Genomic DNA, 20,519 nt, shown 5'->3' with positions numbered 1-20,519 from the left:
TTATTTATATAGCACCAATCCATGACAACAGTTGCCTCAAGGCGCTTAAATGCAAAGCTATCCACCAGGACACTGAGTACAGACAAGTGTAGATACATTTGTTATCGTCCAATCTTTATCAACTACATAAACTCATAATTGGAGACAAAAAAAGCAACAATTCACAAAGAATGTATGAGGATTTATTAGAGTTGCTATGTCAAAAGCTTAATTTTTGTTTGACAAAAAATTCAATCATCCAAGATTTTTTTCCCTACATTTTACAAATTGTTGCTTCTGATGTGATCGTAGCTTTTTATGAATCACTGACAGTAATCGATTCAGTGGTATTATATAACTCCATAGAAGTGAAACACTGGCCGCAGATGGCCGGAAACATGACTACAGTTAAAGGCGATGTTGCTTCATTACCTGCAGGATGTGTAAAACAGAAACTCTTTGCAAACTACTTCACTAGATCAGCATGAGGTAAAAGCAACAAGTTATTCAGTGTTGCCTGAATTTTATTTTGCATTATTTATTCGCCTTTGTTGCCAGTACAAATACTCGAGACACAAACAGATTTGTTTATCATCATTTTTTATATCAAAAAGGATATAGAGTATTTCATTTTGACATCAACAAACCTCTCAATTTACACAGCAACAGAAGCCATAGACTCACACTTTAACTTCAGAGGCACAAAAACAGGAAACTTCTTACTACTTCAGGTTGCAACATTTGCTATTTTTCAAAATCGCATGTTTACGTTTCAACCTTTATGTCAATGAATATTGTGACACTGAATTAGTGGTTGTACAGGAGAGGAGGGGAGGGTAATAAGACATCGGGGGTCCGGCCACTGAATGAAAGACATTAACCCAACATAGTGCTGAGAAAAGAAAGAGAGAAAGAGAGTGAAAGAACAACAACAGCACAAAGTCAGTGTGGACCACGGCAAAACAAAATCAGAAACATGAAGAAGAAGAGGAAGAGCATTTGCCACTCAGGCAGAGCTCAGTTTATCATTCTCATCTGGTGAGCAGCCCCTTCACAAACTCCTTAGACTTTTCGTGTTGTCAAAGACGTTTGCGTTGGACTCTAGTACAATATTTTATAAATGTATCTTTTTTTTTACATATTTTTCTTTACAAGTGTTTATTTTCTACATTTGTTATCACAAAAAACACGACATGTTTAACAAATGCCTTTTTTTAAAAAAACAGTTACACAATGAGTGTTCATGATGTCTGACCAGAACTGTTACTATGGATTTATTGCTTTGTACACTGAGTAATGTTTGGTGCCACCTGCACACTCAAGGTCCAATATGCTGGAACTGAACTCACTGCTGATGGTCTGTACTACCTTAAAAATGTTTGACTTCCAGCTAAAACCCAGCTCAGCTTTTCACCTTTGGTAAATTGTGCAAAGAAATCGAAGCAACAGTAACAGTTTCTGAGACGAAGACGAAAAACTTTGGAAGAAAAAAGAAACGTTAAAAAAGGACACACTACACATTTCACTTTGTTCCATGCATAAATACACAGCCACACACATCTACACTGTGAAGTGCCAACTTGAGACAAAATAAAGAAAATGAACCCCCTTCAGATCTCGTCAGTGTGAGTGCAGACTGAGGACAAACAGATGGTTCTGGGTTGTCTTGCATTTCTGTCTAATTCTGACTCTAAAACACTTTCGATAAGTCAGACGTCCACACTGTTTATCAGTGCATAAACTGCCTCCTTTCTGTAGTGCTGCTTTTGGTTTTCCATCCATATAAATAGAAATCTCCCATTTTGCTCATGAAAAGTGAAAATATACTGTATGTTAACATACAAATACTTTTTGGGGGGAATGATTGTAAACAATTTTTACCTCTTGCTTTGAACACCTGCATTTTTCTCACTCTTGTAAGATGACAGATTTATGTGTGCGGGGTTCAGCTGGGGAACAAAAGAGCAACATTACAACATTTATGTAGTGAAGGATTGCTTAGTTACTGTCAGTCAAATCTGATTAAACCTCTGTGTTAAACTCTTAATAGATGCTGTGAGGAAACATGAATCTTTCAGGAGTTTTTAATATGATGCATTCAAATGTCCTCATGCATCCGTTTGTTAAAATTTCTAAATATCTCTTATTATTATTTATTCTTCTCTTTTTAAATAATATTAAGTTTGCAGTTCTATAATAGTAAGGCTCTCATACTTGTTTTGGTTGGTCCCCAAAGACTTTCCATTGCACAAACCCTTGATAAGGTCTTATACTATTGTGATCCAGCTATATCTGAATTCATACAATATTTCTTTCATATATGTTTTATTTTAGATAAATCTTTAAAACAATGCATTGGTACAGTTACATTCTAAGTGGCATGACGGTGATGCTGAGTATTACAATGGGAGCGGCTTAATTCCTTCACTACACTGCTAAGATGTGTTGGGCTGCAAACACACACACACAAAAAAAACGCTCAACTGCAGCAGTACAGGGTCACAAAAGGAATTACAGATAGGACACTTCTTTTTTATCGTTTGCATGTGTAACTAAATGAGCATCACAAGTTACAATGCCGCTTTTCAAGCCTCCACACCAGGTCGCTTCCATGTTCAAGACACACAGAAGCTGGTGATGAGAAATCAAAAGTAATGTGCATTAAAAAGGACACACGACTGCGAGTGCATTCAGGAGAGAGACAGTGCGATCTATACCAAGAGAGTGTCTAGTTTCTGTTTACAATATTGTGCAGTGACATATTCACACACTGAGATGGCTGGCTTGGAGGACATTGTACTGTACTTGTTCATTTGATTAATAAGGGTCAGCTTCTATGTACTTCTACAGGCTTCAGTGTGGTCAGGAAACCTTAGCTGATGGGATGAAAATGTTCATGTTTATACACAGTTGGACTCCAAATAAATATATCTATCATTAATATGCATAATAATACGTTAACAGACTGCCAATTTGATATGTGTTACACCTCTATTAATCAAATAGCTTTAGTTATTTATATGATCTCATTTTAACATTGAGTTGATCTTTTTTTTTTTTTTTTTTTACATTTTTTATTTGTTTTCTTTAGAATTTGTGCAATCAATACGACAACGGATTGTAGGTTTTCTTGTTTATCATTTGTAGATATTTTTAAGACTAAATCTGACACTCAGGAAAATAAACCTACTCATATATCAGTGAGTGTGTGTTTGGTCTAGGAGTATCCCTCATCCTGCCTGTATCCATAGCCTCCTCCCTGTGCTTCTTCCTGGACATACTCCTCTGTCTTCTCCCAGCTGGCAGCCCAGCCTCCGTTCACCTGCGTGGTTGCACCATATGTCTTGGCTGGTCCTCCGAAAGCACCGTAGCTCTGAGTGATGTCACCTGTTTCTTCTGCCAGCTCGTCCTCATCAATGAAGCCACACTTCTCCTCACTGGTCAGTTCCGGGTCAGCCCACGGCTGTTTTTCTCCTGATGCAAAAAGGCCGTAGAAGATCACGCCTCCATAATGCACCAAGGAGGCTATGAGGAATACGTACTGCCACTCCTCTCTGGTCTGAAGAGGGAAGAAAAAAAATAGTGTTTTCATAAATACGCTGATCATACCAACAATTAGCCTGTTTAATATTTGTGACCTTGGAGCAGAGTATTGGAGAAATATTTAAAAGGTGTCTACTTTGTAAATCTGTGGCTGCACACATCAAATTATGTGTAGAAATGACATCAGTCCATGTAGAAAACGATACTTAATCATGGTACCGAGAAGCAAAAGTAAAAGCAAGTTATACTTTTGTGGGCTAGCTCCCAGAGGGATGATCTTAGTCTTATTTATTTAAATAAATAATAGATAATCAAGACATTTCTAGAGTTTACTCATATATAGTAATACATATAAAGTATACTCATATAGCTACGTGAAAAAAACTACAAGGTCACTGCATGCAGATTTAGGCCATTTCTCTCTTATTGTTATTGTCTTTACCTTAGAAGACAAAACGCCTCGAGGTAACTGTAGTGCGATTTTGTTCTTGTATAAATAAAACTGAATTGAATTGAATTTGTAAATGTCTGGGTGAAGTATAACTTCTCTGTACTTTTACAGCAAATGTATAACATGCTGTTATTTCTTTAACTGTTTATGCAAATGTTGCCAGAAACCATTAATGAAAGGTATGCTGTATGCTTTTTAATGTCAAGCAGGGAAAATTAAAGTAAACTTCAGAGTTATTTATTAATTTTTGCGCACATTTGAAATGTATGATTTTCATGATTCTGTCACATTTGGAGGAAAAGCCCTTACCTTGTGCTTTGTCATAGCACCAACAATCAGCGGGCACACCATGCCAGATAAGGTGCCCACACCATTAGAGATGCCCATTAGGATACTGGCATAACGCGGAGCAATATCCAGGTGATTGACATTGAAGCCTGACAGCAAAACAACAACAAAAAAAGATTTTATCTTTGTGAGCTACAAGCCTGGTTAACATAATTTAAAGGCCAGTTTGATACAGAAAGGGTAAATGCTATGAGTAAAGTATAAAAGGCAACTGATGCATGACACAGTTACAGATAAAAGTAGCACAAATGGTGACCATCTTGTTGCAGAAATAGGCACCAACTCGCCACACGACCTCCTCCCCCACTCTGACTAGCTGAATGAGTAAGTGTCCTCGTGAGCTGCTGCACGCCGCCTGCCTGGCAAGTCTCCCGAGACAGCTAGCACTGAATTATTAAACACTCTTGGAGAAAACTGGAGAACACCAGCAAGAAACTGATTTTGCACGTAGTCACAGATATCTGCAGCTTCTATAACTGAGCATAAACATAACAACAGCTGTTGAATGAATAGCTGGCCTAAAGGTTTAGGATCATTAATGAAGTTAAATTTCTACTTTTACTCTCCACAGCTTTCTAATTATGGATAATTTCCATGCACAAAGGTCATTTTTATAGTCTTTTGTCCAAATATCCAACTTGAAGTCACTGTACTTAGCTAAGAAATAATAAATAATAAATAAACACTTTTATTTATTATGAATTAAATAGACACGATATGATGTGTTAATTAGCTCCATAAATGCTTGTTTTATTTTTAAAACGCTGGAGAAAGCCACACTCGCTGTTTCTCCTGGTTCTACTCATTGTGGTATGCTAACAGTCTCCTAGCTCTAGCATCTAATATAGAACACAGAGCAACAGCATTTAATACCAAAACAAATCAGCACATCTGTCACACGTCGTCTTATTTTATGCCTCATTCAACCAAGAAGTTGTAAATAAAGTCCAAAAGGCAACCAAAACTCAAAGCCACAACTGCCAGCCTATGGTAGTCTTAAAAACAAACTGAATGACAATTATTTCGGACAAAATTCAAATTTGAGATTGAGGTGAAACAGAGAGCAGACTCTGAAACTGACCTGAATGGAAACAAAGGCACATAAATTGTAATACAACACGCACAGAGGGAGTGTCACTATGATCTCTGCTGAGCATGCAATGACTCCATCAAATCCTTACTGTACATATATTATATAGACAAAAAGTACCGAGGTGCCTTTAACATCATACATACAGGAGCTGACCAATATCTGGTAGACTGATACTAGGCATATATATATTTGTTCGGCTGATATTTATTTTTGTTACAGGAGTTTCCTAACAACTGTTATGTGTAGTTATTTATGAGTCCTTACTAAGATAACCCAACAATGTAGTTTTGAAATATATGTTGTCTGTTATCAAAGCAAGTCATTAATCACTCTTTTGCATTCTGCCCGATTAAGCTTGAGTTAAGTGTTTGTTGTGTCCTTGCAGAGTGATCAAAGGGTTTTTCTCTCATCTCTTCTTTAGGATTTTATTTTTATTTGCCATTAAAAATTTGATACAATATAGTGGCAAATACGTAATTCACTGAGCACTTCAGAATGACCCAGTCGTTCACTTGTAAAGAGGACTGATTGTATACTCCTGCGGTAACTGGGTTGAATTTGTCTGAACTGGGTAGAACAGCGCTCTCTTGTTTTGCACCTTGGTCATAGAATAACCGTCAGAGCACATTGAAGTGGAATGATTTTGTCTCCCTATGTGAGTTCAGAGCATTCTCCAGCTTGTCCTTGTATTATTTTGACTATGACTTGTTTTATGTATGTTGATGTTATATTTTATTTTTCATTTGAAACACTGTAACATTGTAATGGTGGGCCTTCTTGGGCAGGACTCCCCTGAAAAAAAGAGATGCTAATCTGAAAGGACTTTCTGATTACATAAAGGGTAAACAAATAAAAATACCTGAATTGAAGGATTAAGAGGCTTGGCCCAATACCTTTGTCCATAAAGGGCAGCTGATTGCTGCTGTATTAATGTTAAAAAAGTGCACACTTTCTTTGTAAGCTCTGGGTCATTTTATAAATTGTCTCAAAAAGCAGTGCAGTAGCACCAAGTGTTGCTTACAAGTATATTTATTCTTTGTCTAGCTTGTTATCCTTTTCACTGAAGCCCCAAATCATTAAACATTAAATGAAATAAAGCTAAATCTAAACAGTGATTACATTATTTAATCACTTTTAATTTACATCTTGTTTCATACCACATATATTCTGATCTTTTTACACCTACTAACCTGATATAGCAAATCCACTGAAGCCCACTGCAAGCACGAGGAAGGAGATCGCCACCCCTTTGCTGTGGGAATATCCTACCACCAGTAGCAATGTGGCCTCCATGCCAAATCCTGGCAGGGAGAGACAGTAGTGTCACACACACAAGCACAGACAAAGCCCACGGGCAGTTGGTCATTGTGGTGCCAATTGAATTAAGCGTGATACATGATCCGCACTCAATTACACAAGTGTCAGATATGAAATCAATGCACAGTCACAATCAGTGAGTCAACCCGTGTACTGAAGTATTGAACAGATAGATTTTTACCAAAAAATATAAACAAAACCATCTCTGCAGCCCAGCTGGCCGTTAAGAGCACCTTAAAAACAACACTATGGATCTGACACCATCAAAGTAACACCCTGCAGCCGTGCAAAGAGAGGTGTGGAAATTTTTGATTTCATCCTCGGTTCAGACTTCTCACCTCCGCAGTTCATGATTTTCCTGACAGTGGTAGTTGTCAGGATGTTCTTGCTGCGCAGGTAGTCGGCCAGCTGGCCACCAATGGGCACAATGATGGTCATCACCAAGTGGGGGAGGGCAGAAAGTGCACCGACCTAAAGTCACATACAGAAAATCAATAAAATTAGATGGATGCCAGCTGAATGCCAGTATAATAGATGAAGATTGATACTTTTGAAGATGTTTCTCCATTAATTTTTAAAAGGCTCTACAATTTAGGACATTCTATATTTGTATTTTTCATTATTTGTATTTTCTCACTTATTCAAAGTAGCTGAGCAGAAAATATCCCTGTTTTAATGCATTTTCATACTTTGTCAAATGAATGTTTGAGGGAATGAGCAGCTAATAAGGATCACACTCAAACACACTTTGAGCATATATTGGTCTTATAGAGCAAATAACAAATTTCTGATTTGAAAGTCACTAAAATAAGATGAATGGCATAAATTTTTGGACTTTTAACTGTATATTTCTACATTTTACACCTTTTTCTGTTGATAAAGACCTCCCCACAGCCATTCATGCTACACCAAAGTAGTTAATTAAAAGATAAACAATTAAATTACTGAAAAGTTCTAGTTTTTTACTGTCTAATATAGAAATTTCAGTTAAAAACAAGTAAAATTTTCATCAATTGACAAAAAAAACAATGTTTTAAAACTACAGGACATTCCCGGCACTGACCTACAACATCATGTAGAAAAACTGACACATGCTGTTGAAATTGCACTTCTTTATCTCATATTAATATATCGCAGGTATTAAATATATAATTTAATCCCCATATAATTAAACTTTTCACTCACCTGGCCCATTTAAGATTAAAGTGGATTGTTTGTGGCCCTTATTGTAAAATGAACTTGACATCCTTGCTCTAAGAGATTCTGTGCAATATATAAAATAACTACAGTGCATTTTGTTTTTTAAATTTAAACCTGTTGAAGTTACAGTTGCTTTGATGTGTTTTTTTTTATTTCATCATCTGAAAAAGTTCACACAGGCCTTAAAAGATAAGCATGGATATATAGTGGAAATGTATATTGCATCACTTTGTTATGATGTGTATCAGTTCATGAGAGAGAACTATTGGCCACCAGCTGCACTCACACTGATTCTCATAATAAATCAATGAATCTGTCCAAGAGCAAAGGGTCACTCTCAGCTTTAAACAGACTGAATCTGAGTGGTGAGGGGTTTTCTTTACGACTTTAATCTTTCATGTCTCTATTCTTTTTTTCTTTTTTTGGTTGTCTTATGACATTTTTTGTAAGCTCACCTTGCTTATCTCAAAACCAAACACTTCTTCAAAATATGCAGGCTGGCTAATCAGCAGCAGGTAAAATGTCCAGCTCCTGCAGAAGTTGGCCACAATAATTGCATAGACAGGCATAGAGGTGAAGAACTTCCTCCAGGGTGTCTTGAATTTCTGGAAAAGATTAAGAAAAATGATGGTTGTGTTCACGTAAAGGTAAAGAGCTTTGCCCGACTGACAGTTTCTGGAACTGTGTTCATATTTTTGTAATGCTTCTTACAAAAATAAATAAATAAATAAAAACGGACTAAAAACGGGGTATTTTGTGAGGTTACTTAAGCCCAGGTTTTTGACGGTGTCCCCTCACCTCTGCAGGTCCTGTTAGCTTGGCACTCTCTCCAATGCTCTCCTCAATGTAGCAGCGTTCCTCATCAGTGATGGTTGGATGTTCAGCAGGGCTCTCATAAGACACCAAGATCCAGAACATATACCAGAAAATGCCAAAGCATCCTGTTTGTACGGACAAATTACAAGTTAGAAAGTGTACAGAAGAAGCATTGCAACTAATTTTGACCTCAGCAGTAAGCACATGCAGAGACTCTGGCAGCCTGATCTTTCTAAAATGCCTGAGAGAATAAAAGCCAGACAGGAAAGCTAACTGTATCCAGTCCACAGAGAAAGACATGGGGGTTATTTATTGACACACCAAAACATCAGGGGGGAAAAAATCAATACATAGTCTGCCTGGCTAAATCCATTTGACTTTCACTGAAGTCTCTTAGGTTTTAGCCAAGCTTAAAAACAGTTACATTTATAACCTACATGTATTTTTCATATATAAAAATTTATCTCCAGTTCTTTTTGCATCAATATGCATGCCTATCCCATGCAGTCCCTCATTGAGTCTTACAGTCTTACCATAGACATAGAACACTGAGGACCATCCTGTATACTGAACCAAGACCCCAGCCAGAGGCATTGCAATCACAGCACCAGCATAGGAGCCTGGCAAGGAGAAAGCGATTCAGTGCTTGCAAGGACAGACATCATCAAGGTAAAGCAAAGTTTAACAAATCATATCTGAATCTAGAAGGAGAAACAGACACAAAAGTATTTACCACAGAATGAGAGGGTGGCCAGACGACTCCTTTCTAATGGCGGCGCCCATTTACTCCAGATCCCATGACAGGCTGGGTAGGTCACTCCCTAAAACCAACCACAAGGAACAGTCTGTTTTCATTTGTTACAGTAAAACAATAATCATCAGTGCAACTCTCTGCACTTTGGCCTGTTCTTTTAAGCTATTGTTGTTATAGAGATGCATGTACTCTTGTCTCCCAGAGGCCAGAGGGATTATATAAATGTAGCCAATCTATATGGTCTGTGTGAAAAATATTGCAAGATTTGAACAATGGCACAATTGCAGAGCATGTACTTTCATTAGCTTGCACTTGTTTTGTAGGCTACTGTATGAATACTATTATAACAGGAAAGGCTTTCAGGATTTCTAGACCAAACCATATTTAAATTATTATACAGATGTATTATTATATGTATATGAATACAGATATTTTCAGGTTTAGGATGTGTTAAAAGTCCATTTGGAATACCCAGTTAGACTTGAATCTGAACCAATAGACATGTCATAAGTAATCAAAATTAACATTTTCGCCCTTGTAATTACCATGAACAAACAGCTCAGCACCGTGATGACCTGATGAGCTGTTCAAGAAGCAAAACAGGCCTGCAGACATTAAATGCTAATCAGCCTCTAATTTGAACCAACTTCACTGATTTTAAATCCAGTCTGCAGGCTTCCTTACAGTAGGGCCCGCTGGTCTTTAAGGAAATGAACTGTGTATATTACCACGTGTTTATATGTCCAGGAAAAACTGTATCTTTGTATGTTTATATCTATCAACAGACTTTATAGCCCATGTGAGAACTGCATTATAAGCCCTCCATGTTTTTTACTCCAATAGGTATATTTCATCAACATGAGTGTCTAATTTCACTACAAAGCCAGGAGTATTGATATCCCTCTGCAAATCAACATTTTCCCCATTATCCATCTCTGCAGGATCACTTTACTGTTGTTTGTATCCAGGCACAAAAAAGGCACAATAAAGGAAAGAAAAATGAGCTGGACAAAGCCATGGAACCAGTTGGAGTGGACTGGATCAATACAGTGCATCTCGCATTTCATTGAACTGCACGCCATACTCTTTATTCTCTCCGGAACTAAAATTATACAGTGAGCGAATAAAGTGAGAGAATAAATTCATTGCTGATTTTTTATTCATGCACACAATAAAAAATAAAAAAAAAACCATAAAATAAAACATAGACTGCTGTGACGCACCTCTGACAGTGTCTTACCTCCACCAGTCCTTGTAATATCCTGACAAATATGACACACCCATAGTGGACTCGGGCAGCCGAGGGAATAAACATGTTGAGAGTGGAGGTGAGGACGATGGCTGCACCAAATACCCTGAAAATATCACAATGACCAGCGTTTTAAATTTCAATCATAGCAAATCGCCTCATTATTAACTGTGCTGAACGTATGGCAACACATTTTATTAATCAAGTATCACAACAGTCGACAGCGTGCTTTTTGGGTGAATATTGCCCGGTTTTTTCCAGACACTCATAGTAAAGCAAATCCATAAAACAAACAAAAAATAGTATGTGTTACTTCCAATGGTAATTTTAAATCTCTTTGTTTTTACTTTGTTTTGCTGGAAAAAGCCGAAACCTTCCATTTCAGCTTTAAACCATCATTGCACCTGAGGAGACTCGTGGATGCAGGTCTGTTCGCCGGTCCTCGGATTTGATTGGCTCTGCCTTACACGCGCTCTTTGACGTCATGTTAATGAATATTTGAAGTAGCAACACCCCGTAAATGACCACGTCACGTGTCGCTTAGCAACCGTTTTCGCTTTCGTACAGCTAGAGACGTGTTTCTCCTGAAGAATGGCGTTTAATTTTAGTTTTGACGCTGACCGAGAGCGAAGAGGACAATTAACCGATGACTGCTCTGCATTATAACTCGGGGGAGAAAAGATTCATGCAGGCTAATTATTCATCAGGCTGTTAAATTTAGCCCTAGCACTGCTTATTCTGAAATATTAAAGCTTACATGGAAGGTTGTAGAAACAGGAATGCTTTTATTATCGCTATTTTATTTTATTTTTATTTTATAGATAGGCCATATTTTTCCATCTTTATTTTTAGGAGGGAGCAGGTGAGCAAGCAGAGCAAGGCCGAACACACAGCTATTTCTCATTTTTGTCACGTCCCACCCTCCCCCGCCCCTCTCCTCCGCACGTGGGGGGACAAGCCCTAATCCGGTGGAGACTAGTGTTGAGCACGAGACCGATTGATTCGCTTACATCCTCGTGTCAATCACACAAACGGACTGCAGGGAGATACGATTGTAAAAGTCGCGGGCCCTAAATAAAAATATCACAAAAATATCATTTAAAAAAACATTTTTCCGTTTTATTTGAGCAAAATGATTGGATGAGAAATGTTTGGTACTATATCAACGTCCATCCACTAAAATGTGTGTCGTGTTGTTGATATGACAGCATACAGTCTCTGCAGTTTAACGTAATTATAATGACTGACGCATTTGGCAGTGCTCATGTGAATTAAAGCCTTTGGCGACAGGACCGGGTCTGGTATCCATGCCCTGAGAGAGCGACAGATTAGACCCGGCTCCCCCTAGGGAGCTCATTAACAGGTGGCAGAAAGCCCTGACACCAGGAGCTGCAGGCCTGCCAGCCCAGTGCCCTCCCTGCAGCTCTGCATCACTTCAGAGCTGCAGACTGTCTGCTCCCTTTGTGCAGAGATGCTCTGCATATAACCGTGACCTGCTCATCCGTTTCACAGTTCAGACACGGATATTTTTATGCCTGCTTTTGGCTGTATTTGGTTTTACTATTCTTTTTAATCGGAGGTGATTTTATTCCACTCCCCGCCTGAACGGTTTTTTGTTTTCCCACTGTTGATAAAAATTGCAAATATAGAAATGAATAGACAAAGGGAGTAAGAGGAAACGAAAGTCACGCCAATTGTTCAAACAATTCCTTTAATACCCAACACCAAATCACGAAAATCTGCCGACTGAATATAGCTGTGTTGTATTTATGGTAATTCAGGGGAGGTGCCGCCTACCTGTTCGCTGCCAGCCTGGAGGATATATATCCTCCCGGGATTTGTGTCACGATATAGCCCCAGAAAAAAGATCCGTGAATCATTCCCACCGTCTCTGGATCCCAGTTGAACTTGGCTTTCTGGCAGATAATATGGAAAACAAAAACAGTGGAGTTAAAATGAACAAGTGGGCTATGCGCTATGGAAAAATGTACATGTGTTGCATGTGAGCTCTATTGTGGCTAATTAACCAAGAAATGAACGAATTTACTCTATCGAAGAATGAATCTAAACGGGGGCCTTTTTAATAAAGGCCTGCATGTGTTTATTTCGACTGGATTTTCATTGATCTGATTACTAAAGCACCTAATTTTCCCGTAAATATAAAGCAAGCTAGTTATATGTAACAGTTTGGCTTTCTTGGTAAAGACGAATATTGGACGAGATTTGAGATAATGCAAATGTATAATATAGGGGTCAGGATGTATACTAAATACATGTTTTATAGAAATTGTCCGAAATATTCAGACATTTTAATGCACCTTTTGTATGTAATATCCCTTTAAGAAAAAGACTGGCTTTTACATCATGACACTGACACTGTTCTACGTAATTTATTACACCATACACAGGAAACAGTGACGCTACTGATCTTAAATCTTATTGAACCATCAATGTATGCTATTTAATCCTAAGAATATCCTGTGTAAGCTGTAAAGGCCTGGTGCCATTTAAATCAGGAGCATCTCTGGCGCATTTTTGGATTTACTTTCCCTGCACACAGATGTATGTATACTAAAGCTCTGTAGAAATGACTGCCGTGGTTCATTTAAACTTAGAGAGGGGTTATTTCACGGCCTAGTGTGCCAGCAATAGAAGGCCTTTACGTGTTTCTCATTTATCATGTGCAGAGAAACTCGTTTTAATAATCAGCGGCCATGTGCAATGATGTGCCTGGTCTGTACACGGTGTACTCGCTCGCTCGCTTTGCCACACCTCTTTGATGATGATCTTGCCGTTCTGGTGAACCGTGCTGTTGTTGACCATGCCCACTATGGCCACGCCCAGGTTGCATCGGATGCCGAAGGAGATGCAGAAGCCCAGGCCGCTCATGATGGCGATAATGTAGCGGCGGGGCAGGCCGAAGCACTTGCAGTCGCACAGCGGGGGTTTCTTCTCAGCGGCCTCCCGTGGCCTTCCATCCTCCGTGAGCTCGATCACTTCCCCGGTTTTCTGCCTCCTTTCTATAACCCTGCAACAACCAGGGGGTGATAACTCTGTCTGTGTAGATCCTCAGTCATCCAGGTCATGGCAGTCTTAGGCGATTGAAATAAAGCCAACTGGGATTCTTTCTTTCTTTCTTTCTTAAGGTTCATGGAGAGATTTCATACCTCATCCACATCCAAGAGTTTTGGGGGGTTTTTTTCGTTGAAAACTGATGGAGAGTCCCAGGTATTTATTGTCTAATGGGGTTGTCCCTTTGGAGGAGGATCTAACCCACCCTTTGTCCACAGGGTAAATACCTGGGACTCTCTTGGATGGCAGGTGAAACTTCTTCACTAACCACAAAAGTCCAGTTATCTTGATTTCTACCGCTTAAGAATAACACTGTCTACGGATCCAACTAACACCACATGAAATTAAGATTCTCAAATTTATAAAAACAACAGATTTTTTTCTTTCTTTCATGGAGGCCCATTAATATTTCCATTTAGCATGAATATTTTAGTAGGGGCTGGGTGCTTGGGAGTGTGTGGGTGTGGGTGGGTGTGACCAGGATACTGTCTGAGACGTCTTGTCAAACAGTCAAGTAAATCCTGGAAGCATTTCCTGTAGGATCACCATAATGAGAGAGAGGTAGTGGGAGGTTTAGGCCTCTGTGATGTATTTACATTATGGAGAGCATTTCCTCACACTGAGGACAGCATGTCTGTGAGGCTCTAGTCAGACGACTCCTACAACGAATTAAAAAAATAAATTTGATGCTTTTATTTGCTCTAAGAGGGGGGAAAGCTTCTAATGGGAAACGAGAATGAAGGTTCCCCTTGTAGAGCAGAATTAAGTCGAATATGCCCCTGACTGTACCGCATTGCAGCACCCAGCTCGCTTTCACACTCATTAGCATTCAGGGACCGAGCAGCAGCTCCAGCCTGCAGACAACCCGTCTGTGGGCTTTCCTCAAACTCCTCGTGCTTTTCTTTTTTATGTATTAATTTTTTCTGTCCAGGAAAATCGCGTTTGTCGCAATCAGTTAATTGTCTAAATCTAAAATGTTATCAAAACATGCAAATCTCCGTCTCTGCAAACGAATGAAGACATTCCAAGTTAAATAAAAGGGACAGCCAAATATTAGAATTAAATGCGTGTATTTGGGGTGAAACGTAAGACCTGGTTCAGGGGGTAAAGCCAGAGAGGATACAGAGAGCCACTGATGTTTAACGAAAATCGGTTTAATTCCATTTCTCCTGCAGATTTGAGTAAGCACTCGGTGCAAGGGTATGTAAGGCGGAGAAGATGAATTCGCAAGGGAATAGGCCCGATGTGAATGTAGCGGAAAGTCTAAAAACGCATTTATTCTGCTGAACACTCAAAAATAAATTCAAAATAAATTAAATGGGTTTTTTTAATCACCAAACATCAACATTAAAGAAAAGACACACACACATATCCAGGTGCTGAATTAATCAAAGCGATAGCTGTAGATTCAAATGATTCAAATGAATAGAATTTCTTTTCATTTGGTTATAACGACATCGTGAAATGCTTTAAAAATCACGAGTGGAATCCCACAAATTTCTCGCGTGGCCTGCGCGTCCTCTTTAACCTAATCTGCCAATCAGATTCATGTGCAGGCCCCTGCATCAGGATCTAGTGTCATCCATACCCTTGCCAGCAACACACACACACACACACACACACACACACACACACACACACACACACACACACACACACACACACACAGATTTGATTGCATAATTTTCTTATTTTCTTCTAGAGGCGTGACTAAGCATCCCTGTAAGTTGTGAGACAGTGCTGGGTGCCCTCTGGACCCACACGTCGTGCCTTGTTAAAATCCAGCATAAAAATAATCGCATTTTGGGCTCAGACGGTTTCAAACGCGCTGTTGTCCAGATTTACCCACAAAAAGAAAAGCCCGTCCTTACCTGTACATATGACCCAGGGTCTTCCCCGCAAATTCCTTCACCCCCGCCGTTGCTTTCGTCTTTACTGACTCCATATCCAGTTTCTGAATGCAGGCCTGTTTTCTCAATATTTGTTTTACTGTTCAGGCGTCATGTTACAGCGCAGGGTGGCTGGACTGCAGCGGCTGCAAGGAAAACAACAAACGAAATTACGAAAAAAAATGAGCCCACAAGGAAGGCGACGATCCAACAGCCGGGAATAATTCTCAGCGCTAGGCTGAAAGCGCAGAGGCGAAAAGAGCCTGGTGTAAAAAGGGGGGATCAAGCGAGCAGTTCGCCTTCATCCACCACCAACTCATCTCCTGCCTGGCGTACAGTAGCCAAGCCAAGTGCCATCACGACGAAAGCGAGCGAAAAAAATGATAGCCGGCGTCGTGGAGCGATATGGATCTCTCTTCGCACCCAAAAAGGAAAGGGAGAGGGGGGGGAACAGAGCTAATGAATGATGGATATGAAATAATTAAAAAAAATCCAACAAAACAAAAGTTAAAGTTCAGAAAGCGGGAGTGGGCGTTTGGAGTGGCTTCAATAAATCAAAGAGCGAGTGAGGCTGTGTCGTGTCTCCTGTGGTGAGCGCAGGTTCATCTGACGTAGCGTTCAGCACCGAGGTCAGCGACAGCAGCGCTCCGCGTCCAAACATCTGGCCAGCTGCTCAGCCCAAATAAAGGCCACACGCAAAACACAACATGCCCACAAACGCCATGTCTATATATTTATATACAGACGCTATAAAGGCTAAATAAGCCTGTGTCTAATAGCAAATAAAAAAAAAACAATAGTGAGGGGAAGAGAAGGAGCTGCTTTATAGCTCAATCGGTCTCTTTATTTATCAGCTGAAATGTGAAACTAAATGAAGCTATTTTATATCAACTTGTGTTTTTTAACACTTTGAAGAAAAAACGAATATTAACAGCAACAGTACATATGAGAGCTGCAGATCTCCTGAGGGCGGTGCTATGGAAACCAATGAAACAGGGGTGGATCTCCCCCACCCATCCCAGTGCTGCCCTCCAAAAAGCTCCTCAACGCAGGAATCCATCAATAATTTAGCCGTCTCCCCGGTTTTCCTCTCCTTGACAACCACATCTTCCCACAAAAGCATGAAGAAAATCTTAGAATAATTAAAAAAAAAAAACTTTCTCAAAAGCATACATCGAATAATAATAATAATAATAATAATAATAATATGCTTTAATACGAAGATCTTATTTTATTCACAGTCAAATAACCTAGGGGAAGCGACCAGGCTCTCTCTTTTTATTTGTTGGTATGGAGCGACACCTGGTGGTTGACACAAAAACACAGAATTTGTTCCCCTTTCTTCAGTTGAATATATGAAAAATGCCGACAATAACACAGTTTGACAGGGATAAAATTGTACTTATGTATCAACAAGGTGATTCCCCAAAGAGCTATAAAAACCTTAAAAAAAGTTTCCTTAAAAAAAATCAGGAAACTGGACAAGGGGCGAACAAGAGAAATGGCCTAAAAACCACTGATGAACAGCATCTGAAAGTTATGTCTTTAAGATATAGGGAAAAAAATCAGCAGAAACTTGACAGCAGACGTGAGAGATGCATTCGACCCTTCAGTTGATCCATCCACAGTTCACAGAAGCCTCACCAGACATGGTTTTAATGGAAAGGTGGCTGTAAAAACCATAAGAAAGGGAAACAGAGAGGAAAGGCTATTCCACATTGCACAAGGACTGGACTGAAAATCAGCAGCGAGAGGTCTGATGGACCGATGAATCCAGATTTGACAATTTTAGTTCAAATTGTCTTGAATATTTACAGGTCAGGAGAGCGGTACAACAGTGTCCTTAGTGAGGCTCCACTGTGTTTTACAGATGGCCGTGGACACTCTAGTATTTTCAGCGAATATATAAAAACACAAAATGGAGCACTGTCAGTCATAGATCAGCCTCTGCAGAGCCTGGACATCAACATTACCGAAGCAGTGTTGGATCATCTTGACACAAAATACAGCAAAAGGCAGAGCTTTGAATGTCCTTCAAGAAAACAGGGGAACTATTCCTGAAGACTGCTTAAAGAAATGACTAAAAAGCAGCTTAAGAGAGTTCAGGCTGTGTTGAAGAATAAAGGTGGTTGTGCCAAATATTAACTGTTAAGCTTGTTTAAATTGTACAGACGTTTTTCTGTGGAGAAAAACGTGGTATGTCTTAAAATAAACTTGGATGAGATCTTTATGTTGGAGAAAGATGCAAAACATAGATGCGCTGGGTGTCTTATTGTAATTGAAAATAAAACTCCAACAAAAAATGACTTTTCTTTATTTATTGGGAATTTTAACAGTTTTAATAAGTTCCTGTTCAACAGTCGACAGAAAACTTACATATTGATACTGACAAAATATTTACATGACCACAGTTCATGCACAAAACTGGTACACTGCACATAGTTTGCAGCAGTAACAAATACTATGCAACAGATGTTGAGAAACAGATAGGAAATTTTTTTTTTCTTTAAAAAAAACATACAAAAACAAATTAAGACAGATGTTTAAGGCATTCGTTTGTTGGGAAGTCCATCATGGATGTTGCGGGATTTTGCACGCCTCCGTAAACAGTCATGCTCAACAGACACTGAAAGATTTTAAATCCTGAGATTGGAGTGAGTGTCGACTGTCAGATATATCCTGCTGATTGCATCAGCCGCTTTACTGTAAGAAGTTAAAGCACAAACACGGAAACCTAAAAAAGCATAACAGATTTACACGCACTCTATATGACAAATGATCAACTTATTTAAAAAAATAATCAATCAGACGCTTGCTGCAATGTAAAATGTAAAGCAGGAGTCTTATTTTTCATTAGTGTGGTGCCTTGATGTGCTGGAAGAGCTGTCTGAGCTAACACTGCTTCTTGGCCAGTTACGAGGTGATGAAGAGGACAATCTAAAACAGGGGTCCCCAATCCCAGTCCACGAGGGCCGGTGCAGGTTTTAGATCTCACCCTGGGTCAACACACCTGAATCACATGATTAGTTCATTACCAGGCCTCTGGAGAACTTCAGGACATGTTGAGGAGGTCATTTATCCATTTAAATCAGCTGTGATGGATCAAGAAGACATCTAAAACCTGCAGGGACACTGGCCCTCGTGGGCTGAGATTGGGGACCCCTGATCTAAAAGAAAGAACCCAAATGCTGCAAGGTCTTTTATAGGCAAATGTAAAAGCATAAAAAGAGTAACTCTAAACACAAATGCTTCAGGCCACAGGGCAGAAATGGATCAATAAATTAATTGCACTATAGCCCCTTAAAAAAACAGCATCTTTATATCTACAGCAGCACTTAGACGTCAGCTATAGTTAATGAGCTGGTTACTAAAACCATTTCATGTTACTCATACATATCCCCACCAGGCTACAAGAAGATCTGCTTCCTGTATATATTTCTCAGCTTGCGGTTGCATGATTAATAATATGTGGTGACATAACTAATATGAAAGCTGAAAATTAAAAGTTGGCCATTTATTGTATAAACAGGGAAAAGTAAAACCAACACATGATCTGTCCAGCACCCTGACAACATGTTCTTCATGTAGTCTATTTTGTTTGTTTGTTTGTTTTTAAAGAAATTTTATAATTGGTCCCGCAGCAACTTGGTAATACACGTAGAAGATCAGACACGAGCCTGCAGCTGCTGTCTCAACGCATTATTTCTGTCGCTAACTCAGGTCAGAGTGAGTGGAATAACACCACACATCTGATTGTTACAGTGTTACTGCAGTGTGATGGAGGTACTTGGTTTTCAAATGCACAGTTTTAAAGAGCTTTTTTCTACATATAATAAACACTCAAACAATGAAACTCATAGTCTACTAGCTCGGCTGTAGATCAGTAGACATATTGTTATGTAGCTACCTATTAAAATAAAAATAAAAAACTAATCATGGTGAAGCTGTCTGAGGAAGCACCGCCAGTTGACTTGTGTTTCATCTCGCATATATTTTTAAATATTTGTAAGCATGAGTGTTTTCTATATTCACAACTGACTCGTATCTTCTTCTCTAAATATTCAGTCCTTCACCTTGCATCCTCATCAAAGACTAGCATGCAGAATATTAAATTGACGTCACAATCAGCTCTTTAAAGAGGAATCAAACCCACTGTCACACATTTAAGAAAACAAACCTTAACTGTATCAGAAAACACAGAGATTATGCTTTTATGACAAAGAAAGATGAATGTAAAGAGAGTTTCTATGGAAAATGAACGCTTCGTCTGCAAAAGAAGCTGATTTTAAGGAAAATAAAATGTTATACTGCACTGGATTTTAAATGCTGTTTCTATGCGTTTCCTAACATAGGAGTATAATGTGGAAGGCTTTATTGTCCATCCAAAATGAAACAAATAGCGTTTTGAATTCAAAGACAGAAGCCCTTGCATATGGCTGTTCTCAGGGAGAAGAAAACACACAGACATGTCCGCCCTCGGCTTGGTTAGCTGGAGGTGCGACGCAGGCGCTACAGGCACTCAGAAAGCACTTCGTGTTTGTCTGGCGTCAACGACATTTCCGAAGTTTGCGGCTCTGTGATGAAGCTGGCACTCAGCTGCAGTTTGAGCCTTTCCACCTCGTAGTTATGCAGGTGTTCTTGAATCAGGTATCGTTCTCGCTTGATGCGCGCCTTCACATCTGACGGGACGTCTGGGATCATCCACGCAATAAAGAACTTCACCACAAAGACCACATGCTGCAAAGAGAGAGTTATCACATGGTGAAGATATCATCACTTTGCAACATTAATTCAGGTTATTATTATTA

General features: G+C 39.3%; 2 protein-coding genes across 3 annotated transcripts in view; both read right to left on the bottom strand.

Annotated features, from left to right (window-relative positions):
* Nucleotides 1-562: 562 nt before the first annotated feature.
* On the bottom strand, nt 563-16,372 carry slc17a6b (solute carrier family 17 member 6b). Its single transcript, XM_084935579.1, has 12 exons — nt 15,694-16,372; nt 13,523-13,778; nt 12,548-12,666; nt 10,742-10,856; nt 9,481-9,568; nt 9,281-9,367; nt 8,730-8,872; nt 8,387-8,536; nt 7,070-7,202; nt 6,605-6,715; nt 4,283-4,410; nt 563-3,538 (listed from the first exon to the last, which is right to left on the bottom strand). Exons 1-12 carry the CDS (start codon nt 15,765-15,767, stop codon nt 3,197-3,199), a joined length of 1,746 nt encoding a protein of 581 aa, XP_084791705.1. The 5' UTR covers nt 15,768-16,372; the 3' UTR covers nt 563-3,196.
* A 1,642-nt stretch (nt 16,373-18,014) lies between these two features.
* The window catches only part of ano5b (anoctamin 5b), a 32,766-nt gene continuing 30,261 nt past the window's right edge, over nt 18,015-20,519 (bottom strand). For both annotated transcript variants that reach the window (XM_084935556.1, XM_084935565.1), the window contains one exon: nt 18,015-20,448. In XM_084935556.1, coding sequence (XP_084791682.1) covers nt 20,221-20,448 — 228 coding nt within the window. In that variant the 3' untranslated portion in view covers nt 18,015-20,220. The remainder of the gene's footprint in view (nt 20,449-20,519) is intronic.

The sequence above is a fragment of the Perissodus microlepis genome, chromosome 1, assembly GCF_051167445.1.
Source record: "Perissodus microlepis isolate ML-2025 ecotype Zambia chromosome 1, ASM5116744v1, whole genome shotgun sequence".
Classification (NCBI taxonomy): Eukaryota; Metazoa; Chordata; class Actinopteri; order Cichliformes; family Cichlidae; genus Perissodus; species Perissodus microlepis.
The sequence above is the reverse complement of the archived record's forward strand: the minus strand, read 5'-3'. Positions and strand labels throughout refer to the sequence as shown.

Coding starts and splice junctions, on each gene's coding strand:
- slc17a6b (XM_084935579.1), bottom strand. CDS start 15,767: ATGGAGTCAGTAAAGACGAAAGCAACGGCGGGGGTGAAGGAATTTGCG. Junction 8,873..9,280: donor CTCAGTGTTCTATGTCTATG/GTAAGACTGTAA, acceptor CCGTACAAACAG/GATGCTTTGGCATTTTCTGG. Junction 4,411..6,604: donor CAGTGGATTTGCTATATCAG/GTTAGTAGGTGT, acceptor TTTTGCTGTCAG/GCTTCAATGTCAATCACCTG.